The 13,064-nt window shown below is 39.2% G+C and overlaps 1 protein-coding gene across 4 annotated transcripts in view; it reads left to right on the top strand.

The window, feature by feature from the left end:
* The first annotated feature begins 2,165 nt into the window (after nucleotides 1–2,165).
* Nucleotides 2,166–13,064, top strand: part of PRIM2 (DNA primase subunit 2) — a 308,059-nt gene continuing 297,160 nt past the window's right edge. For 2 of the 4 annotated variants that reach the window (XM_041722454.1, XM_041722461.1), the window contains exons 1-5: nucleotides 2,166–2,239; nucleotides 2,972–3,134; nucleotides 4,945–5,048; nucleotides 7,732–7,811; nucleotides 9,828–9,948. In XM_041722454.1, the coding sequence (XP_041578388.1) occupies nucleotides 2,981–3,134; nucleotides 4,945–5,048; nucleotides 7,732–7,811; nucleotides 9,828–9,948 (459 nt within the window). In that variant the 5' untranslated portion in view covers nucleotides 2,166–2,239; nucleotides 2,972–2,980. Of the gene's footprint in view, nucleotides 2,240–2,971; nucleotides 3,135–4,944; nucleotides 5,049–7,731; nucleotides 7,812–9,827; nucleotides 9,949–10,052; nucleotides 10,656–10,675; nucleotides 11,280–13,064 lie in introns of those variants that run through there. The other 2 variants (XM_041722465.1, XM_041722468.1) reach the window with 2 other exon arrangements.

Here is a 13,064-nt window from a genome sequence, read left to right as displayed (position 1 = left end):
TTGAGCGCCTACCTTTGGCTCAGGGTGTGATCATGGAGTTCTGGGATCAAGTCCCACATCGGGCTACCTGAATGCAGCCGCCTTCTCCCTCTGCCTATGTGTGTGTGTCTTGTGAATAAATAAACCTTTAAGAAAAATGACTTGTCAATTAGGTAATGTTTTTACAAGATTGGGCTTATATGGCATGGATGGTTTCCTGTATTTTGCTGTTAATAGTATCCTGAGCATTTTCCCAAGTCAATAGTCTTCAAAAACACGTATTTTGAATGGTTGCATAATGTCCCATAATAGGACTATACTATTATTTATTCTTTTTTTCTGGGTTTTCACTATTAGAGTGGTTTAATGAAGTTTCTCGAACACAAATTTTTGTGTCCATTTCTGAACAGATTCATCTAGTGAAACTGTATGAATTCTTTTAGGGCTTATAATACACATTACTATATCGTACTCCAGACTTGTAGTACCGCGACAATTCCTATGTGAGCTCATTGTACTGGACTTTGCCCAGCACTGAGTATTTTCATTGTAAAATCTTTGCCAATCTTGTAGGGGAAAATTTCTTTGCTGTCAGTAATAAACACTTTTTCATATTTCATGATTGGTTAGGAGTTGTTGCTGTTCTTTTCCCACTTTTCAGTTTTTGTCAGCATTTTTTTTTCTAATTTACTTAAGCTCTTTACATTTTGATGGTATTAGTAGTCATCGTACATTTTCCCCTAGTTTGATGACTGCAAAAAATTTTGTGATTAAGATGCCCGATTTTACATTTTTATAGTCAAATCTTTAGATTTCTTTGTACTTTATTTACATTAATTTCCTATCCAGAGATCAGATAAATATTCACGTAAATGTTCCTATCGTCTGTGCTCTAGGTTTTTCAGGCAGTTCTCATGTTTTCAGGTGTCTTCTTTGTATCAGGTTATGTTAATTATGTTGTCTGATACAGAGAGGAAAGAATTAAAGTGAGGCACTGCTGTCAAAACGTGGAATTAGTACTGTATGCTAGTTAGCACTGTGGTGCTTGGAGTCTCCCTCACTTTGAACCTGGCCCTGTCATTTATACGATCTCTGAAGTAACTTAACTTCTTGCCCTTTTCTGTGGTTTCCTTATCTGCAAAATGGGTTAATAATATAACCTATCTCATACAGTTATGAGACGATCACTTAGAGCACGTCCTGATACAAAGTCAGGGCTAGCCGCAGTTTGATCCACGATGGGCAGGTGCTTTGAAGTTTGGTATTGTTTCGATATATTTTGCATTTCTAAAAATCTGGACGTTTCCTTTCAAAGCGCTCTTCACCTGCAATGATCACCCGATCTTTCTTCAGCCACTTTAGTGAGGCACGCCTCCTAGAGGCCACAAGTGAAGCGTCTTTCGAGCTCCCGAAAACCCTACAGATCTCACTTGGAGAGCTGGTGTGGCTCTGACCCACCGCTTGCTTCCGATGGACCCCTACTTCTTCCCTCTGAGCCTAATCTCTTCAAATTTCTGCAGATCCCGGGGCGCGATCTGCGTGTGTGCATTCATCCTAGCTCCAGCCATTTTGCGAGGCGCTTACTAAGCGCGAGGCGTGGGGTGGGGATGAGGGTGGGGGAGGGGGTGGGGGGGAGGGGAACCCAAGAAGGTCGAATCTGTCTTTACGGTGCTTGCCGTCCGGTAGGAAAAAAGAAAAACAGAACGTGCTGTGCATAGATGGACAAACTAACGTTCATCTTTTAGCTTCCATTTTCTCATCTCTAAATTGGGAGTAATACAACCTACCTTATAGGGTCGCAGAAAAAATTAAACAAGGGAAAACAGAGCCCCCCAGTAGGTGAGAAGGGAGCTCAGCCACCGCCTATTGCGGCATCCTCCTCCAGCTCCAGAGCGATCAGTCTACCCTACCCGGAGGGTTAAGGCGCCCGGCTCTTGGGAGCGTGGGAATTTCCACCGCTAGCCTTCCCAGTGTCACTCGTCAAAAGCTCCCGGTGGCACATACAGGAGGTACAGCTTGCAATCTGGAAACACAAACCACCGAGTTTAAGAAATTCTAAGCGGGCAAAGAGGGCTGAAAGCCCCCGGGAACCCGGGAGCCCCCGCACGGAGCATGCGCAGGGCGCGCGCTGGGTGGGCGGGACGTGCGGAGGGACGCTGTAGTTTCGTCACTTCCGTTTCCGGTCCCATACGAACTCTCCCGCCATCTGAAGAAAGCGGCTGTTGGGGTTTGTGTGTTTTCGTATTTGGTGTGATTGCAGGTAAGAGGATCTCCTGCGGCTCTAGGACGGACAGTAATCTTGGTGTTGAGGCTTCCAAGTGGGGAAAGAAGGGAGAGCACTTTGCGGGCGGTGAGAGCCGAAGGATGACATGGTGGGGTGAAGGTACTGGGTGTTGGTAGGTTGGGGGCAGACACAGGTGCCAGCGAGTGGAGGGGAGAGAAGCTGCGCCTGAGAAGGGCTCGGTTAGGATGGAGGCGGGTAGTTTTTATAAGGGGCTTGTGGATGCTTTCCTACAAGCCCGGAAAGACTGGATTAGACGTGTTCTGTTTCCCAGGGTTCTGAGGTAGGAAGTAACTGGGCCCGGTCCATTCAGTCTCTGCAAGCCAGAACCTGCCGCGCTTTCTTCCACATTCAGGATTGCGACCCGTGTTAAATCCCACCTTAACTCTCGGGACCGCAGAGATCTAAGGGCGGTGGCACATAGACTTGCAGTGAACAGGTAACATGGCCTGACTTTGCTGTCGCCGCAAGTTATGGCTACCACCTGCGTACACCTCCTCCCACTCTCATTACGGAACTGTGTCAGGTCCGGTGTAGAAAATCTGGAAAAGGCAGAAAGACAGATTACCCAGGGATAATCACTGTTAACATTTTATGCATGACCTTTAGTTTTTTTTTTTTTTTTCCTGTATATGTGAAGTTTCTTTTTGCACTTTTTTTTGTGGTCAACCCCACTTGCCATCATTTTAACCATTTTATGTTTCCTTCCAGGGGAATGAGATGCAGTTTTCAGGGGGAATGCGCAAAAAACTGAGGTTGGGAGGTGACCAACGGAAGGCTTCCTACCCTCACAGCCTTCAGTTTTACTTGGAGCCGCCTTCTGAAAACATATCTTTGATTGAGTTTGAAAGCTTGGCTATCGATAGAGTTAAATGTGAGTGATATTTGAATTAGCGTTTATATGTTCTTGAGAACTTCACTTACACTTTTTGTGGAATGAATGAGGGTAATTTATTTCCTTCAGTTAATTCAAGAAATATTTATTGAGGGCTTGCTTTTTATTTACTGCACAGTGTATGTTTATTGAGTGGCACTATACCCTAGGTTGGGTGGGGATTTTCAGATGAATAATGTAATTCTCATATTTGTTGAAGCTGTATTCTAGTACATAGATACAGACATCCAACGTAATAATCATAACTTAGTATTTTAAATGTCTTACTAGAGGTAAATAGTAGTGTTCTTGAAACAGGTGAGAGTGATTAAGACTGCTTAGAGAAGTTGAAATGAAAAAAAAAGTTAAAATGTAGTCTGGACTTGGAAGGAAGAGTAGAAATTTCTCAAAAGAAAAGTAAAAGATTTTTTTCAAGCTGAGATAATGGGCTTGGAGGCATGAGAGAATGTTATATTTGAGGGAACAGTGACAAGTTCAGGATAGGTGGAGAAGAATGGATAACCAAGGGCATTTTGTGCCAAGCTAATGGTGTAATATTGGTGTGTAAGGAGGATGTGGCACTTGTACTGCTGGCCTGCTTATCCTCTGTGCTAGTGTAAGAAAGAAAGAAGCTGGGCATGAACTGAAGCAGAAGTAATAGCAGTGTCTTCTGAGTTATGTTCCAGGATATCCTGGTGGGAAAATCAGAAGGTAAAGTGAGCTAATATTAGTCACTTTTAGAGGAGTAGAGTGGCACCTGCTAATACAGAAAGAGAGCACTCAGTGCCTGTGGAGTGAAAGAGTGAAGACAGGAGAGAAAGGGGTTTTAGGAAGCTTAGCAGTGTCAGATGCTTCATAGATTAAGATGATGATTGAAAAGTGCCCTTTGAGTTTGGCATTTATGGGGTGAGATGATGAGGGCCTGAATTAAGGCAGTAATGGTATCAGGAATAGGAAGGGAGTGATTTACAGGATACTGAGGAGGTGTTCCTGAGAGGAGTTGGTGATTATTTGGATGTGAGGAGTGGAGGGGCAGGTGGGAGTGGCTGAAATTCCAGTTGGGAATGGTGGTGCTTAGAACCTGTGCTAGTGGAGATGGGATGGCAGGAAGAGGAGTAGGACTGAAGGGAAGAGAATTAGTTTAGTTTGGGATACCATTATGATGTACCTGTGGGGCATGGGTTTATGTTCAGGATTCATTTTAGATGTTTTTCATTGTTGAATTATCAAAATGCTTTTCATATTGATGGAAGTAGAATTCTTCTGAGGAAGGATTGAAAAGGTACTTTGGAAACCTTTGAAAGATACGTGCCTCTGTTCAGGGCAGTTCATTTAGTACATGGGAGGGCTTTGCTTCTTTACTATTGTGTCTTCTTCTCTACTTCATCAGTAAAGGAAGGGCTATTTTTTCTGAGGAGTCTATGCTGAGTCAGTGAAGCAAACTGACAAACAACGTTAGGGATGCAAACAAAGTTGTTTAATTTTTTTTTCATGCCAGCACACATGAATTCCTTGACAGTGGTGGCTCAGTACCAGAGTAATTATCCCCCATCCCTCTCCCTCTGCTTGAGAATCCCTGGTATTAGATTATGTTATGGGACATGGATATTTTCTGCATATGGATGGAGATTATCTTCTTATAAATTTATGTAATTTGTATAATGTACTTACAGAAAATAAAGGTGTTACAACTTGTCATCTTTTAAAAACAAGTAATTATGGAATTGCCATTCATTTGTCTTGGGACCTAGTTTTTAAAAATTACCTTGCATTCATACATTTTCTCTTCTGTTTTTATAATATTTTCTAGTGCTAAAAGCAGTTGAAAATCTTGGTGTAAGCTATGTGAAAGGAATTGAGCCATACCAAAGTAAGTTGGAGAATGAGATCAGAAGGCTCAAGTTTTCCTTCAGAGTAAGTAAAAGCGGGAAAGAAATGTTCTTCAGTTTGTATATATTTCTGTAGTGAGTCTTGGTTGTGGAAAAGATCTTGGATTAGGCCCAGGGCTTTAAAAAAGACTAATATAGCATAGACTCTGCCTGAAGATATATCTGCAGCCCACTAGGGGTGATTGACATGTAGTCAGATGATCATAATACAGCAGGGTTTCTCGACCTTGGGATTATTGACATTTGGGCCTGATAATTCCTTGGTGCAGGGAGATGCTCAGTAGTGTCTCTGGCTTCTGTCCAGTAGATATCTGTAGACATTGCCATATGTACCCTGTGCACCACAACATGAGGGATGCCGATAGATATGTGCTCTAGGAACTTCAAGAGCACAGAGGATTACCCAGCTCACATTGGGGAGGTTTGGGAAGACATCCCAGTTCTAGCTAGTGCTGGAACTGAATCTGATAGATGTGATCAGATTTTTATTTTAGGAAGATGACTGCCAACAGCAGATTGAATGGGCCATATCTGGTAGGAGGAAAAACAGGTAACCTGGAAATAATGAGAGTGAATTGAATGGGGAGAAGAGGACTGATATTAAGAGATATTATGAAGGTCAAATGAACAGATTCTAGTGACATTGCAGGGAGAAGGGAGAGGAGAATTAGGAATGACTCCCAGGTTTTGGTTAGGACAAGTAGGTGGAAGGTGATAGTAGTTTGAGAGGTGATATATACAGAAGGAGAAGCAAGTCTTAGAAGGAAGATGTTGAGTTCTAAACATGAATTGGAGGTGCTCGTGGAAATGCTTAGTGGATAGTTGGGTATACGTGCAGGTTAGATTTAGGAGACACCTGGAGTGGGAATATAGATTAAAGAGGAAGGTTGGTATCAGGAGGAGGAAAATATTTGAGTGAGAAGATGATGATGGACAGGATGTGAAGAATACCAATATTTGAAGTGAAGTAGATTTGGGGGAGTCTAGGAAGGAGATTGAGAAGGAATTGCCAGAGAGGTAGATCAGCAGGGATGATAGTGTCATGGTAGCCAAGAAGGGCTGGAGCTGACATCATAATGATCGTGATAAAAATACCAATACCATAGGAATAACAAGAGGAAGCATTCATATTCTACTTATTGTATCCCAGAGTTCATTCTAAGCATATTACATATATTAACCCATGTAATCCAGTTAATAGTCTTATGAGGCAGGTACAATTGTCACCACTATTTTATAGATAAGAGAATGGAGTTACTGATAAGCTACGTAACTGACCCAGGCTTATAGGGCGATAAGTGGCAGAGCCAAGATTCAAATGTGGACATTTTGTTTCCATGATGGTGGTACCTTTAACTACATATTTCAGAAGCTTAGGACCATGTAAGATGAATGGTACAGAAACCATTGGATTTATCAGCTTGATGGAGCCTTGTAGATGGAGGCAGAAGCCAAAATGATGGCAGTGTTTGGAGGAGAGAGGTGGGTACGGAATATGTACTCTTGTAAGATGGCTAGCTGAAAAGAGAGGAGAAATAGATCTGAATATAGAAGAATTTATAGGGAAAAGAGAAGGCATACAAACATGATGGGAGATACTTGAACATGCTTATAAACTGAATGATGAAGAGAGAAAAGAACCTAGAAGAGAGAGAAGAGGAGCAGAATTTGAAGATAATTTGAGAGAGCATTTGATAAATCAAGATACTTAGGAGGCAAGAGCAGGTGGATTGCATGGCTTAGGTTTAGGGATTAGCTGATGTAGGAGGAGGGAGAGATCTTTTGTCCACAGAGATGGAAGGGACACTAGTACAGTGTGGATGCAGGAGCTGCGAGCTGAAGAAGTTGGCCCGGTGGCCTTTATTTTCTGTAAACTAGATGAAGTTATCTGTTGAGAGAGAACAGGAAGGTGGTGTGGTAGGGAGCTTAGCTCAACAATTGAAGACTGAAACAGCTTTTCTAAGAGTGAGGAAAGATGATTATGTGTCAAAACCCTTTTCTATTGCTTATAAGCATTGTGACCCTGGAAAAATTATATAACATCCCTGTGCCTCAGTTTCCTCATCTTTAAAATAGGGATATAGTAGTACTTACCTCAGGTTTTTTTTTTTAAAGGATTAAATGGGTTAATAAGATTAAAAATGGTTATAATAGTGCCTGGTACCTCGTAAGTGCTCAAGACTGCTCACTCTTACTGTGTTGAACTTAAATAAGCACTTGGTGCTTGTAAAAGTCCAGTACATGTTAGAGGTTATGAATTTTTAATATTCCAAATTCTCAGTAATTGTGTATTTTATTCCCCCAGAGGTTCTCAGTATTTTGGGAATAGATCTGTAGAGTGTAGTGGTAGATTTATTTAGAATCTAGGTTTTTGCCAGATGGTTAAATGAAAGCAGTTGAAGGTTGATGCAAGGGGTGTTTGAAGAGATGAGAAACCTGGGTATAGGCTGGGTAAGAAAGGAAGTTAAGAGAGGGGTTGATAGGAAGAAAAGAGTAGAGTCCAAACCCAGGGGGTTTTGTTGAGATCAGTTCAGTTTTCATTTTCACTTAATGGCTAACAAGTAAAATGGTAATTACCTTGGAGGGCATATTTATGAAATTTGTTTTTGAAACTTTTACTTTACCACTGGCTTATGCTATCTCTATTTCTTTATATACTTGTTACCATTCTAATGCATTTATTTTATTCATGTGCCATTATTCTTAAGGAAAGCTTAGAAGATGAATATGAACCACGAAGAAAAGATCATATTTCTCACTTCATTTTACGCCTTGCTTATTGCCAGTCGTGAGTACACGTTTACAGTCTCATAGTCGAATCTGATATCTTGGGTTATAAATTGGTACATGGGAAGCTGACATATATTGTACTGACCATAGAAAAACCCAGAATAACATCAGAAACTGGCGATTCATGAGTTGAACACTGCTATAGTGAATTGTTTGAAGCCAGTTGTTTACTGAAAAATATTGAAAAAAATTCTGTTGTAAAATTTACCTGTTGAAACACTTGTTAGCTTCATGGGACAGCTTCTTCCTTTGGGATTTGAAATTGGAGGGGAATTCAGTAAGAATTGGAGGGCATTTCTATTTTCCCAGAAAACAAAAAAAGTGTCACTATTTATAAGAAATAAAGACTCGGGGATGCCTGGGTGGCTCAGTCAATTGAGCGTCTACCTTTGGCTCAGGTCATGATCTCAGGGTGCTGGGATCCAGTTCCACATTGGGCTCCCTGCTCAGTGGGGAGTCTAGTTTTTCCCTCTGCCTGCTACTCCCCCTGCTTGTGCTCATGCTCAATTTCTGTGTGTGTCTCTCTCTCTCAAATAAATAATTGAAATCTTAAAAGAAAAAAAAAGAATGACTCAAACATACCCTTGTATTTGGTACAGATTTTTAGGAGTTGAGATGTATGGGCTAGTGCCTATTAGATTAAGATATTTTCCTTTGCTAGTTGGTTTGTTACAATATAGTGCCACCCAGAGGGAGAAGGAATTAGTTGCCTTTTTTTTTTTTTTTTTAAACTTTGTGTTCTTTTTCTGTATTAATTTTGGCTGCATAACATACTTATTTTAAGTTTTTTTTCCTCTTTCTTTCTATTAGTAGGCTTATCAAATGAGAATCCTGAAATTGTTTATTATCACAAGATAATAACTGAGAAATTATTGACCATGTTTGGTTGGAGTTTTTCTTTTGTAAAAACATATGTGCAGTTTACGTAATTTATGCAGTAAATGAATTGCTGACAATCTCTGAAAGTCACTTTGGAAAAAAAACTAAATCGTATTTTACATGCAGTAGTGTAGTTTTTTTGTGACAATAATGTCCATTATGTATTTTATGAATTAATATGTTTGTATGTTGGCTTTTAAAAATTTGAGGTATACTTGCACATATTAAATTTTGTGGAATTATAAACTATAAAGCTGTAAGCAAAGTTTACTTTCAGAGTTGCTCTGATCATAACCTATTCAGAGATCAAGTTATCTTTAAAAAATTTGGTGTTTAGTTGGCATTGGTGAAACCACCTTAGACTGAAAGAATGAATACCCTATATTCTGATGTAAATGACTATTTTGCACTTAAATGCTGAACTATTTTCTTTTTTTTTTTTTTTTAAATTTTTATTTATTTATGATACTCACACAGAGAGAGAGAGAGAGAGAGAGAGAGGCAGAGACATAGGCAGAGGGAGAAGCAGGCTCCATGCACCGGGAGCCCGACGTGGGATTCGATCCCGGGTCTCCAGGATCGCGCCCTGGGCCAAAGGCAGGCGCCAAACCGCTGCGCCACCCAGGGATCCCCTATTTTCTTTTATATTATTTGATGATCAGCTAGGCTCAAGGTATTCTGTATTTAATTCTTTTAATTTTATATTCATAATATCCTTCCTCATGTTAAGCACATCCCTGGAAGATTGTGGTATGTGGCTATACTCTTTATCATAATAGAGGACTTGTATGCCTTTAACTTCTGTCTGTTGGCATCTTGCTTGTGTGTGAATTTTATTTCATAAAAATTTTTTGGATTTAATAATCTGAGCTTTTTTTTTTTTTTTTTTTAAGATTTTATGTATTCATGAGAGACACAGAGAGAGAGAGAGAGAGAGGCAGAGACACAGGCAGAGGGAGAAGCAGACTCCATGCAGGGAGCCCGATGTGGGACTCAATCCCAGGACTTCAGGATCATGCCCTGGGCCAAAGGCAGGCGCCAAACCACTGAGCCACCCAGGGATCCCGTCAGTGGGCTTTTAAAATAACCATTGGGCTTTTCATTTATACTTACCATTTCCCTGTCTCCATTTCAGTGAGGATCTTAGACGCTGGTTCATTCAACAAGAAATGGATCTTCTTCGATTTCGATTCAGTATTTTACCCAAAGACAAAATTCGAAATTTCTTAAAGGATAGCCATTTGCAGTTTGAGGCTGTAAGTATTATTTTGTATCCGTTTTCACCATTCATCCCTTTCTGTTGGCCTTAAGTGCTAATATTAATGTGTGGCATTCTTTTTCTTTACATTTTCTTCTGAAGTCCCTGCCTGAAAGAATAGCTGTTGGCTTTGAGCTACAATGAACCTTTACCTTTTCGTGACTAGAAGAAAAGGGGCTCCTTGGTACTAAAGTCTCAACATTTAATTTCTTTATTAAATATGTGACTTGTGAAAACACAAAAAATTTAATTTATAAAGGTTCATTTAAAAAAAAATGATTTTATTTATTTATTCATGAGAGTTACAGAGAGAGAAAGGCAGAGACTTAGGCAGTGGGAGAAGCAGGCTTCCTGCAAGGAGCTCAGTGCGGGACTTGATCACAGATCCTGGCATCCCACCCTGAGCTGAATGTTCAGCCACTAAGTCACCCTGGCGTCCCTATAAAGGTTCATCTTTAACTAGAATCTTTTAGGCCGAAAATTTAAAGCTAATAAAGTATTAAAGAAAAAAGAGAAGTGATAGTTAATATTTATTTCCAATAATGAAATGTAGTTCAGACTTTAAAAGTCCATTGTTGGTAAAACTCTCTAAATAGCTTTAAAAATTATTTTGCAGACAAATCTGAATGATTTACATATCATAGCTATATAAAAAAGAAGAAATGTCTGGGATATATTTAGCAAGTTTAATTATTGTGGGTAAAAGTAGGATTTATGTCTTTTAGGTTGATCTGTGCTGCAGTGGGAAGGCAAGAAAATTCTGTTATAGAAGACTTAGATGGTAGTAGGATTGGATGAGCCTCAAGTTTGGTGTTAGAATGAGTGACTTGAGGCCAAATAAAGTAGAAGTTGGAATGAAGGACGTCCTGAGAAGTGGAAAATGTACCCACATTTTTAGAAACAGTATGGGTTATTGAGTTGATGGAAAGAGTTGGCATGAAGGGAAGTAAATAAACATTTGATAGACATTTAGTGTTTATTTTATGTGTGAGGGAGGCACTTTCCACAATTTCTCTCCTTTCTCATAAGATCTCCATGAGATTTCTAAATAATGTCTACGTGGACATGGAGAAATGTTGAGCCGATATCATCTGACACAAACTCTGTTCATTTTCCCCTTTGTTTTTAACTTAGATCTTTAGTGAAGCTCATTATTGCTAATATCTATTACAGTTAATTTATCCTTTCATATTAAAAATAGTTATTTTTTCCTGTTGTTGCAATGAATATTGTCCTTGAGAATATCTGTTTTTTCTTTTAGAGATTTATTAGAGAGAGATCACAAGCAGGGGTTAGAGGTATAGAGAGAAGCAGACTCCCTGTTGAGCAGGGAGCCTGATGTGAGACTCGATTCTAGGACCCTAGGATCATGACCTGAGCCCAAGGTATATGCTTAACTGACTGAACCACACAGTTGCCCCTAAACGTCTATTTTTTTTTTTATTTTAAAGTGTCTTAGTATATTGTCAAGTAAAATTTTTAAAAATAAAAACCATGTTTCTTTTTTAAAAAATCTTAAAATTATGTACAGAAAAGTGCATAGATCATAATTGTATAGCTCTATGAAGAATCACAAAGTGATCATTACCAAAGAAATAAAACATTGCTGTCACCTTGTGCCTCCTCCCATTCATTACCTCCTGTCTCCCACCTAAAATTAGCCACTCTCTTACTTTTAATATCATAAATTAATCCTGGCTGTTTTTGACCTTTATATAAATAGTACCATATAGTATGTCTTTTTTTCTCCAGCTTTATTGAGACATAATTGACGCATAGCATTGCATAAGTTTAAGGTGTTAAGGGTGATCATTTGACACATGTATATATTGTGAAATGTTTACCACAATAAAGCTAGTTAACACATTCATCACTTCACATAATTACCATTTTGTTGTGGTTATGGTGAGAACATTTAAAATTTACTCTCATAGCAACTTTGAAATATATGATACAGTATCATTAACTATAGTCACTATGATATTCTACTGGAAGTTTACACTCTTTGACCGATGTCTCATTTTTCCCCATCCCCTAGCCCCTGGCAGTCACTTTTCTGTTTTGTGCTTCCATGCATTTGGCTTTTTTAGATTCCACATGTAAATGAAATCACATATATAATATTTTATAATACCTTTATTGAAATAGCATTCAGATACCTTCAAATTCAGCCTTTAAAAATGTACAATTTAGAGGAAGGGAAAAAAATAAAATGTACAATTTATTGGTTTTTAGTATAATCACAGAGTTGTACAACTATCACCACTATTTAATTTTAGAACATTTCATTACCCTAGAAAAGAGTTGGAAAACATTTCATTATCCTACCTATTGGAGTCATTTTTCATTTCTCTATCTCTCATCCCCTTGGAAACCACTAATCTACTCTCTGTCTCTGTGAATTTGTCTATTCTAGACATTTCATATAAATGGAATAATAACTTGTTACTGGTTTCTTTCACTTAGCATAATTGTTTTTTCAAAAATTAAAGTAGAATTAACATACAGTGTTATATTGGTTTCAGAAATACAGTATAATGATTCAACAACTCTGTACAATTCTCAGTGCTCATCCCAATAAGTGTATTCTTTTTTTTTTTTTTTTTTTAAGATTTTATTTATTCATGAGAGACTCAGAGAGAGAGACAGAGGCAGAGACACAGGCAGAGGGAGAAGCAGGTTCCATGCAGGACTGGATCCTGGGTCTCCAGGATCACGCCCTGGGCTAAAGGCGGCGCTAAACCGCTGAGCCACCTGGGCTGCCCCAATAAGTGTATTCTTAATCCTCTTTATGTATTTCACCCATCTTCCCACCTGCTTCCCCTCTGGCAACCACCAGTTTGTTCTCTGTATGTGAATCTGTTTTTTGGTTTGTCTCTTTGTTTTGTTTCTTAAATTCCACATATGACTGAAATTGTATAGTATTTGTCTTTCTCTGATTGACTTATTTAACTTAGCATTTTTTTTAAATTTTATTTTTTTATTTATGATAGTCACACAGAGAGAGAGAGAGAATGGCAGAGACATAGGCAGAGGGAGAAGCAGGCTCCATGCACCGGGAGCCCGACGTGGGACTCGATCCCGGGTCTCCAGGATCGCGCCCTGGGCCAAAGG

Source organism: Vulpes lagopus, chromosome 1 (assembly GCF_018345385.1).
Source record: "Vulpes lagopus strain Blue_001 chromosome 1, ASM1834538v1, whole genome shotgun sequence".
Taxonomy (NCBI): Eukaryota; Metazoa; Chordata; class Mammalia; order Carnivora; family Canidae; genus Vulpes; species Vulpes lagopus.
Note: the sequence above shows the minus strand (reverse complement) of the source record. Positions and strands in the feature narration are given on the sequence as shown.